Source organism: Neoarius graeffei, chromosome 9 (genome assembly GCF_027579695.1).
Source record: "Neoarius graeffei isolate fNeoGra1 chromosome 9, fNeoGra1.pri, whole genome shotgun sequence".
In the NCBI taxonomy this organism is placed as follows: Eukaryota; Metazoa; Chordata; class Actinopteri; order Siluriformes; family Ariidae; genus Neoarius; species Neoarius graeffei.
The window spans coordinates 25,421,380-25,433,013 of NC_083577.1; the positions used below are offsets into that span (position 1 = coordinate 25,421,380).

Genomic DNA, 11,634 nt, shown 5'->3' on the forward strand with positions numbered 1-11,634 from the left:
CCCTGTCCATCAGCCACTGAAACGTAGCGGGCGCCCCAAACAGCCCAAAAGGAAGTGTGACGAATTGGTGTAATCCGAACGGTGTGGAAAAGGCCGTTTTTTCTCGGGATAGTGGAGTCAAGGGGATCTGCCAGTATCCCTTTGTCAAATCCAGTGTCGAATAAAAGCAAGCCGTGCCTAGTCGATCGAGCAACTCATCAATCTGAGGCATTGGGTATACGTCAAATTTAGACACCGCATTGACTTTTCTATAGTCCACACACAACTGGACCGACCCGTCGGCCTTGGGTACCAAGACCACTGGGCTGCTCCAGTCACTGTGGGACTCCTCGACGATGCCCATTTTGAGCATGGCCTTGAGTTCTTCCCAAACCACCTTTTTTTTGTGTTCGGGTAGCCTGTAAGGGCGGCTACGCACTACCACCCCCGGGGGCGTCTCTATGTGGTGCTCGATGAGGTCAGTGCGACTGCTCATTCATGAGTGGTTTTAGATATACCTTTCTTCAACTGTGTTTAATACAGTGGGTGTGTTTCCCATAGCAAAAAGTGAACAGAAGAGCCAATATCATTACTCTGGGTTCCCAGGTTTCAGAAAACGAAAATCTTACATCTACCAAATCAACTCCAAATCTAAATTACATTTCATAATCCACTCAAGTGATCTGAAAAATAGCCCAAATGACCACTTGGCCATTGGTAAAGGACATACATTTAGAGGTACAGTCTGCACTTACAATTTGTTTGCACATAGCTGTTAGACATAATTCAGATGATTTGCTTTAAAACAAGATCTTGCCACAGCCACAGAGTTTGGCAGCCCTCTTTATGTCCTCCCCCAAGTATGGAGCAGAGAAATTTCTGCCATATTGTTGACTTGGGTGCAGTAATACCTAAATGGAAGGTAATTGTGCAACATCTCATCTCATCTCATTATCTCTAGCCACTTTATCCTGTTCTACAGGGTCGCAGGCAAGCTGGAGCCTATCCCAGCTGACTACGGGCGAAAGGCGGGGTACACCCTGGACAAGTCGCCAGGTCATCACAGGGCTGACACATAGACACAGACAACCATTCACACTCACATTCACACCTACGGTCAATTTAGAGTCACCAGTTAACCTAACCTGCATGTCTTTGGACTGTGGGGGAAACCGGAGCACCTGAAGGAAACCCACGCAGACACAGGGAGAACGTGCAAACTCCGCACAGAAAGGCCCTCGCCGGCCACGGGGCTCGAACCCGGACCTTCTTGCTGTGAGGCGATAGCGCTAACCACTACACCACTGTGCCGCCCTAATTGTGCAACATCTAGAAATGCAATAAAATGAACTGAACATTTGTCAGATCAGTGTATAATATAAATAACCTATCCTCAGTGTCACCCAGGACAATTATAAAACAGCAGAATAGCAAAAATGAGAACATGAAATGTTAGGAATGGGTTACTGTGCACTGCATATTCATGTGAAAGGAAATCAGATTCTCAAAGGAAGTGGGAAATCATGACATCAAAAAGCAGTTTCAGAATGCACATGCTCTTTTTCCTGTCCTTTTAAGCCCATCAGTTCAGTGAAATAGTTTAATCATGATTAAGATAGCAAATCACAAGCAGAGAGAGAGAGAGAGAGAAAAAAAATACTGCACAAGCCGATCACAAAGTATACATTTCATTGTTCATTTAAATATGCATGAAGAATGTTCAAGAATGTTCCAGAATACATGATAAATCAAACAAGCTCTAACAAAAGATATAGAGCATGAAAAGACAATATTTGTTTTTCTTTCTATTTCTCGGAAATAGCCCTCCCATTTCTCAGAAATAACACACAAGCATACAGCAGCAAAAGTGAAAGTAAAACGAGCACTCAACAGGAGCAGGAGCTGAGTTGCACACACACAGCAGCAGACAGAGGAAGCACACAGACCTCAACTTTCACTCTAAGCTTCACACAAGGTAAGTGCTCTTGATTTAGACATTTCATGCATTATATATAAACAAGAACTATACTAGTGCATCTCAAATAATTAGAATATCATGAAAATTTCTTTTTTTCTTAATTTAATTAAAAAAGGAAAACTTTCATATAGTCTATGTTCATTATACATAAAATTAAATATTTCAAGCCTTTTTTGTTTTAATTTTGATGGTTATGGCTTATAGCTCTTAAAAAAAGTGTTTTGTTGCATTCTTAAAATACACTGAGATGCCAGTTTACAAGTTAGTGTATCATCATATCTATTAAACAGGCAGTACAGTGTAAACAAATACACTGTACATATAGTATGTGTCAGAATGCAGGCACTTAGATGTATTTACAGGAAAAAGCAGTGTATAAACAGTATAAAGCCAAATCGTGAAGCAGAAATCGTAGTCAGTAGGCAGGCAAAGGTCAGTCAATAGGCAAACGAACTGACGGAAACAAAACCAGGAAGAGTAAATGTAGGAAAGATAGCAAGATTAAATAAACGGGAAACCAGTCAGAGAGACCAAAGGCTCGTTATGGACTGGGAAAGCAGAACAATACTTCACAATGAAGCAGAGTCTGAGAGGGGTTTACATTTTCACCAGACCACAATGGAAATAAATGTTATACAATTTCTTGTGTTATCCGTGTAGCTTAATGTACGCTATATTTATGTATTTTGTGCATTATTTTACTAAATAAAATCAATCAATGAATCAATCTATGTAGCATGGTAGTGATTAACGAAATGAGCAACGACGGAGTTCAATCCTCTGGAGACAGGGGGCACTGTGAATCTTGGTCGTTGTAGTCTTGGGCGGCCATGTTTGTAGTCTGGTTAGCGCTGTTGGTTTCAGCGCTCCTACTGACAGTATGTATGTATACCAAACCCAAAGTTGATTATTTTCCAATAATAAAACATCCCACATTGTTTTATTTCACGATAAGCCAAAGCAGTTTGCCAACAATTATAATAAAAACTGACATCATATGCTCATTAATTGCTCAGAAATGCTCATTAATACTCAAAAAAAAAAAAAGAAGACAAACCAAAATGTGTGGGTTTTTTTTTTTGATGTTGTGGACCATTCATGAAGAAAGAACAATTCTCCCCTCACCAACCTCTTTTTTCCTGTCAATGTAGATAATACAAAAAAGTACTTGTGGAATGTAGGAACAAAGCTGATTACAGTGCAGTTATTGCTTATTGTTGTCATGCATTCACTCAAAACTTGGTTCCCCAGGACAAATTGTGGCCTTTATTAATTTATAATTTAATGCTATAAAAAAGGGAAAAAAGGCAAGTATGTTTTATTTTCCATTTCTCAAAAATAGCCCTCCCCTGCACACAAACAGACAGCAGCAAAAGTGAAAGCAGAACGAGCACTCAACAGGAGCTGAGCTGTACACGTAGAACGGCAGACAGAGAAAGGCACACGGACCATCACACAAGGTAAGTGCTCTTTATTCAGAAACATCATGTGTTATATATAAAAACACTAACACTATATACTTCTCTCTCTCTCTCTCTCTCTCTCTCTCTCTCTCTCTCTCTCTCTCTCTCTCTCTCTCATATGCCTACAAACAGACAAAACAGACACGCCCAAATAGTTCTACTGAATATTCTAAAACCTGCAAAACATGGGCCCACTGATTATATTGTTGCTACTCATTTTGAGATCACTGAATTCTCAGTCATAATTGCCATTTTTGACAGATACAACATGGTGCTATGCTATCCATCACTTTTACTTTCTGTTTATTTTTGCTGTGTTACCTTCTTCATTCTCTATATAGCTACAGTCTCTTGTACTAATAATGCAAATGACAAGAGATTCTAATATATTTTTTCCTTCAATATAGATTCAAATATGGGATCCAGTCCAACCAAACCTGGTATGTAACACAATCTGACTTAATGAAGCCTTACAGTAATATTCAATGGGACAGTAGTGCACTGGGCAGTGTTTCTGTGTCTACATGCATGTAAACATGTTTTCAATAATTTATTTTCAGTCAATCAGAAAAGGAACACTTCCATATTAAAGCCAATTCATCATTCAACAAAACAAAACCACCACCAGCAGCATCATCAACAACAAATTTAAAAAAAAATAGACAGTGACCCATGTACACAGTATGTGTCTGGTGCAGTCTTGCAGAATTATTCCTAATTTCTAGTTTTCTATGTTAGAACAGGCACATTTATTTAATAAACAATAAGCAATTACTGGACGAGGATGAACAAAATATTGTTGTGATTTGTTCGTGGCAAGCAAGCAATTAATTATTTGCTGATGCTGAAGGCATTGCCTGCGAGACACTACCAAATCACAATATTTTGTGAAAGCCGAGTTCAACTATTATCATTCAAATTATAAATTTTTTGAAATACTGATTTTAAAGTTCATGTGACAAGTCAAATGATAAAACAGAAAGCAAGCCATGTTGAAAAAAGTGCGAAGTAACTGCACATGAGTGTCACTGATCACGCAAGTTTGTGGCAGCCTTCGAACATGGCCTCCACACACTACACCTCCCAAGCGCCACAGCGCCCTCCCTCTCCCGAGTTCTGACTGAGGACACACTTGATCCAAATCCGCAGTAATCATCACACCCTATTTAAGGACTGCAGTCACAAACATACAACACGATAAATTATCGAAATCAGAAGGGAAAAGCATAGTATATACGTAGAAAGATGAACCAACAGTGGCAACGTCAGTGAGATAATGAAAAAAAAGGGAGACATTTGTATGCTATTAAAGAGAAAGTAGGTGAAGTATCAAGCAGTAAGGAAACAGGAAGGCGAGAGCAGGTAATAATGAACACGCTGAGAATTGGGCACAGCAACCTAAACACCACACTTCACATTCTAGGAAAGCATCCAACAGGCCTTTGTGATCATTGCCAGGAAAGGAAAACAGCAGAACATGTTTGCACATCATGTAGGAAGTATTCACAACCCAGCCAAGAAATGATGAATGAATTAAGGGAGGTAGGAAGAGTAGGAAATAGCATTAAAATTATATTGCAATGTGGAGACAGTGTGCAAGCTAAACGAGAGCTATTTAGGTCCCTCAGGGTTACAGGACGAGACAAACGGATTTAAATTAATAAAACTGAGGGAGGCTGCATTATAATGCAAATAAGAAGGAAAACAGGACTGCAATAGAAACTTGACAACCATGACAAATAGGAACTATTCCAAAACAGAAGGTGGAGTAGTGCAACACCCAGGATGCAAGCTGCTGTAAAAACCCGAAGAAGAAGAAGAATACATGACGTGAAGTATCATTCTCTGTCCCCTGTACCTGATCATATCAAGTCATTTGTTATTCTGCTTGACTTGAGTGATATTGACCCATTTTACAATTATTTTCGGACTCTGAGACTGTTGTTTACCTCAGACACTTTGTTTTCACATCGATCGACCTTTGGCACAAACCTGACTCTGATTCTTGCCTCACATCTTGGAGTTGATTACTAATTTGTGACACGTCTGCCATTGCGTCCATCAGTGCCTGCACATGCTGACAATGAGTAGACCATTATTTGTAGGCAGTTATTTGCAGTTCGCTCAGCCAATCAAAATGGTGTAAAAATAATTTGAATGATAACATTTATTAAGAGTTTTTAAACACCGGTATTGGACTCCTGGGTTTTGCACATTGCATTTCTGGACAATCCTATGCACTTTTGACTGGTTGAAAGATAATGTACATACATAAGTGTATGTTTGTTTTCCTGTCATTTTAAGCAGTTTAAAAATATGAATGATAAAATTATGAAATATGACAAATATGAAAAGATGACATTAAGCACCTTATTTGTTGAGGATTGGGATATTGGTCTGACAAGTCCATGAGCTATGATATGAACAACATGGCATGACCAGGCAGATAAACATGAACCTATGAACTTAACCATTCAATGTGTCCTTGTAATTCTTTTTCTGATCTGTCTAACAGAATTTGTCACAGTTCTCGCTGAAAAAGATGTTGAAATTGGAGATCGTGTTATTCTTCAATGTGAGGCAAACACAGAAGATGTAACAGCATCATGGGAAAAGGACGGCTACAAATTGGCTTGTGTGGAGGGCAAGCATGTTGTGAGAAAAATTGGTGCAAAATGTGTCTTGGAAATTGTAAATGCTCAGGCCACTGATGAAGGGAAATACACCATAAACCTAAGCAACACTGGAGGTTCTGCATCATGCTTTGCCCTTGTCAGAGTCAGTAAGTACTATTACAACCATTACTTGAAATAATATCAGTTAAGTAGAGAAATACTAATAATAACTATTCCTCATCATAGAAATAAGCACAAACAGATGTTTTTATTATTTTGAAAATATATTACAAAAATAGGGCATAAATCTAATCACATTTCTGCAACACTTCAAATGTGCATCGCCTGGAAAAATGGGACTATACTATTACTATAATAGTATACATATAACAATAATATAAACCATACGAATAGCATGCTAATGTGATTTATTCCTTAGAAATTAAAGAATGGAGGACAGTACAATGGAGGTAAGTTCACAAACATCCTTATGTATAATGTGATGTATAATTATCCTTTAATCTTGATTTATTTCTTATAAAATGGCACATATGCACTGAGTTGCTAGTTATTGCTGCAAAATTTATAACAAATACAGTATAAAACTAGAAATATAAGCTGCTGCAATCACACTTTTTCTTTTCTTAGTCAAGACAAAAGGTTGAATTCCCTCAAGACATTTAAAGTTTGTAATGAAGTCCAAAAGCTCCACTTCCTCCTGTATGGACCAGTTGGAGCAGGAAAGTCCAGCACCATAAACACCATCAGATCCATTTTTGAAGGACGTCAGTTTGTCAACTGTCTGGCTGCTGCAGACTCTACTACGAGTCACACTCTAAAAGTGAGTTCATATTATGCAGTCCAAAGTTTGTGACTTCTTTTTGTCTAGTATGCATGACACAGCTAGCTAGGTAAACACTGATGAACCTCTTTTTCTGTGGTACTTTCAGTATGAGCAATTTACATTTGAAAATGAGGAAGGATCATTCCCTTTTACCTTCAGTGATATAATGGGTGCAGAAGCAGGAGGTGGAGTCCACACTGAAGATATCATCCTTGCTTTAAAAGGTCATATGAAAGAGGATTACCTGGTAAGATAACACTTAACCTTAGTGTGCAACAATTCACATTTCTGTGGTTGGCTATTATCGAGCCTAATCACACCATATGTAAATCAGTATGCAAGTATAATGTCATTATAAAGCCTACCAATGTAACCAGTGTAAGCAGACCGTCATCCAAGCCAGTTTTGCATGACCACCCAAACACTTTTTTGTTTTGTATTTCTTTAGTTTAACTCTGCAGCACCACTGTCTGAAAGCAATCTTTACTACAACCAAAATCCCAGCCTGAGTGATCAGATGCACTGCCTGGTGTTTATCATATCAGCTGACAAGATTTCGATGATGGAAAAAGATTTACTTGAAAAATTGAAGTATGTCAGAGATGCAGCAAGCAGAATGGGTGAGTCAGTTCATCAGCTCAATAATATTAGTTTATCCTTGTCAGGCACAGTTACATTTTATTTTTATTCGGTGCTCTCAGGGTAAATTGTTCTTTTTGTGTCCAAAAATGAACAAGGATGGGTATCGTAGCGCAACAAGAAAGTGTGAGGCAATCAAAATCCTCTGGTGCAATAGACCTTCTGTTGGAAACATGAGGCCAAAGTTATATTTTAAAATTAAGCCTTAACAGTACATTACTTTCATATAATTCAGATTTGTGGATCAACAATTTGTCATCCGACTTCAACATGAGCAGGCTAATTCAACCAACCACCAACAAAATGCAAGGAAATACAAAATGATTTTGAATTTCATTATTAACAGAATAAATACATTTGTTGCTTTATTATGTGTTTTATCTTTCCCCCATAGACCCTGCTTATGGGGAAATGTGCAAAGTATTTGTTAAAGAGATGAGATGATTTAATTGCTTGGATATTGCTGCAACATGCTTTGCATCACTTAATGATATAATTTTAAGTGATCCTCCTTTTACAATTACAAAAACTTTTCTTTCGATTATTGCCTGCATTGATGATCATGAAAATAGCAAGAAATTATACAATATGCCAAATGAAGAGCGTCCAACACACAGTGACTTCTGCTTTATGGTTCTGCTTTTTTTTTTTTTATCTGTAATCTAGCATCTTACAGATTTAAATTTTGTCTTGAAAGAGTGTCCAAAAATTAAGTAAGCAATTAAAAAGGAATTGAATTGCTTTTTGGGGTGTTTGAAGCCATGAGTTTGTGTTATTATGCTAGACCCTGTACATTAGGAAAGGTTTCTTACTTTAATGAGACACCTTTTTACAAGTATTGTTGGGATCAGATCATGAGAGGTGGGGTATACACTGGGTAGATCACCAATCCATGACAGAACTAACACAGAGATGAACAACCATTCACACTCATGGGCAATTTGGAGTAGGCAGTTGACATATTCTGCAAAAATCCACCACACTGCGAGGATTTACAATAAAATGAGTGAGTTTTTAATCTGTGTGCTGCCTGCTTATGTTACAGGCATGCCTCAAGTGGTTTTCATGACAAGAGTCGACCGCGCATGTCAATTGACGAAGGAGAACTTGAGAAATATCTACAAAAGCAAAAAGATCAACCAAAAAGTGAGTTATTTTGCTAGCATGAAATTGTATTGTCATCATTGCAGAGATTCCCAACTACAATTTTGAAAGTAACAAATTAATGAAATTGTGTATATTTGTGTGTATCCAGATGGATGAATGCAGTCATGTACTGGGTGTGCCTGTGAACTGTATCTTCCCTGTCTTGAACTATCACGAGGAGACCCATATGAATGAGGACATAAACTGCCTGATGCTGGATGCTTTAATACAGATTATCAACTGGGCAAATGATTATTTGGTCAAAAGTTCCAAAAACCAAATTTCACATCAACAACCAAAATGTGAATAAAGAGATTTCACACAAAACATGAAAAGCAGAATGACAAATAGTTCTACATATCTGATGGCTAATTGCTATTCAAATTCACTGAATTCTTAATCTAGTTTAATCATGCAACACATTTTAAAGCATGAAACTTACAGTATATTCGTGTTCTTATCCAGATTTTAAAATGGCATAGAATAGAATAGAATAGAATAGAATGCATTTATTGTCACTACAGAAATGTACAATGAAATTTAGTTCATCTTAAGAGAGCAAAGCCGCTGCGTACATGTACGCCACCACTCCTGAGCAGTTCAGCCCAAGGCTGCCCCATGTTAACCTAACTGCAGGTCTTTGAAATGAGTTTAATGATACAAATATACAGATAGCATGCATCCTTTATATTTTGTTTCAAAATCTGAACATTGATTGTTAATATTAGATTTCATTTTCCTTCTTTAGTGTATGAAAGGGTTTGAATTTCTGAGTATTACGGAACTGATTCAGTGTGCATAATTAGTACAGACTTAATAATTTAAAATTCTGGTTAGAAGGGATATTTGATATGGAGCTACAAAGCAACTGTACACATTGCTATAATTATTATACACAAGATAATTTATGATAAGCTCATTTCAGCTAGTTGTATTGATCATGCTTTTTCTGATCACAGATCTGGTGTATTATTCTTTAATATCTAAATAAAATGATAAAATGAACCTGGATAAGACATTACAAAATGTCTTAGCTTAAACAATACAATGGATGAAGTAAACTCATTCCCTGCTCCAGGTCCTACAGCAGATGTACATGTAAATTGAATGAAATTAAATGGCTGTGACAGTGTGTTACTGAAATAAAATGTGAATGAGTGTGTTACTGAAATAAAGCTGTTTCTATCAAAATTCAAGGACATTTGCAATTAATTGAAATATATTAAAGGCATATGTGATAACTATGCTGAAAAGCGAGGGGTGAGCTTGTGTGGGAAGACACACACTGTTGTGTGTTCCTTCTGCTGCTTTTATACCCATGACAACATTGAAGATAAAAGGAAAAGATCCTTCTTCATTTGTAAATGTAAATATTTTATGTTAAAAGTTCAAAGATTTAGCAACAGAAAAGGTATTTGTCTGCTTAGTTGTGTCAGACATACAGGGTACAAAGAAATCACTGAATTAATAGAGACTCACACATAGAGTGTGGGTTATAGATCATGCAGAAGTCGTGAAATTGAAACTGTTCCTTTTAGTGGACTTAGTGGGAAATAGAAACAGCCTATTTCTGTGTGATTTTGATCCACTCTATGTGAACATGTAGGGTGTGTTGTTGTTAATGATGATGATTTCTTCTTTGGTGTGTTTTTTAAGATTTTTATGTCCATAAGCATTTTGGTTGAGGAGTAAAATACACTGATTTTATGTACTTAAGTATTTACATTTACAATCTGCATTTACAATCGTGTTTTCCACATCATATCATTTTCTTAAAACAATCAAAATGGATTTATAGCATTTTGGAAAAGAGCTCTTCATTTATAATAAAGATAATAAACACAAGTTAGGTCATTTCACTCTGGACAGTTTCTCAAACCTTGAAGAACATCAAGCAAGCTTCATTCAGCATTTAACACTGAAGAGAGATGCAGTCCCAACTTTATTGGCATCATAACCGCATTACAATAAGTAGCCATACTGTGTGATTTTATCCAATTTTTGATGGATGAAGCAAGACCAAATAAATAGCTTGTGTTATCATATAAATCTACAATATAAAATCATATTTGCCAATCCCTTTATCAAGTGAAAATTTAATTTAAATTCATCCTTGCTTTAAAAGGGCATATGAAAGAGGGTGAAGATAACACTTAACCTTTAGTGTGCAACAATTCACTTTCCTGTGGTTGGATATTCACACCATATGCAAATCAGTATGTTACTATGTCAGTATAAAGCCTACCAGTGTAACCAGCGTAACTGTACTATCATCCAAGCCAATTTTGTATGACCACACAACACATCTTTTCTTCAGTTTAACAAAGAAACTCCACTGTCTAAACGCAACCTTTATTACAACCAAAATCCCAGCCTGAGTGATCAGATGCACTGCCTGGTGTTTGTCGCACCAGCTGACAAGATTTCAATGATGAACAAAGATTTTATTGGAAAACTGAAGCATGTCAGAGATGCAGCAAGCAGAATGGGTGAGTCAGTTCATCAGCTCAATAATATTAGTTTATCCTTGTCAGACACAGTTACATTTTATTTTTATTCTGTGCTCTCAGGGTAACTTGCTATTTTTGTGGCCCAGAACAAACAAGGATGGGTATGATAGCACAACAACAAAGTGTGAGGCAATGGAAATCCACTACTGCAATAGACCTTCTATTGGAAACATGAGGCCTACGTTATATTTTAAAATTAAGCCTTAACAGTGCTTTCCTTCTTTCGTATAATCCAGAGTTGTGGATAAACAATTTGCCATCCGACTTCAACATGACTAGGCTTCTTCAACCAACCCCCAAGAAAATGCAAGGAAATACAAAATGACTAAATGTGAATTTTATTATTAACAGAATAAACATGTCTGTTGTGTTGTGTTTTTTTTTGTCTATCTTGTCTTTCCACCATAGACCCTGCCAATGATGAAATATGCAAAGTATTTTTTTAAAGAGAGGAGATGGT

At 37.1% G+C, this 11,634-nt stretch overlaps 1 protein-coding gene across 2 annotated transcripts; it reads left to right on the top strand.

The window, feature by feature from the left end:
* Positions 1-1,865: 1,865 nt before the first annotated feature.
* LOC132891171 (interferon-induced protein 44-like) lies at positions 1,866-9,860 on the top strand. 2 transcript variants are annotated; one of them, XM_060928638.1, is made up of 10 exons: positions 1,866-1,954; positions 3,300-3,417; positions 3,828-3,860; positions 5,936-6,202; positions 6,475-6,505; positions 6,684-6,876; positions 6,986-7,126; positions 7,328-7,499; positions 8,564-8,664; positions 8,774-9,860. In XM_060928638.1, exons 3-10 carry the CDS (start codon positions 3,836-3,838, stop codon positions 8,972-8,974), a joined length of 1,131 nt encoding a protein of 376 aa, XP_060784621.1. In that variant the 5' UTR covers positions 1,866-1,954; positions 3,300-3,417; positions 3,828-3,835; the 3' UTR covers positions 8,975-9,860. The 2 variants fall into 2 exon arrangements, with proteins under 2 accessions (XP_060784621.1, XP_060784622.1); XM_060928639.1 differs by having other exon boundaries at positions 1,872-1,954; positions 3,321-3,417.
* Positions 9,861-11,634: the final 1,774 nt, after the last annotated feature.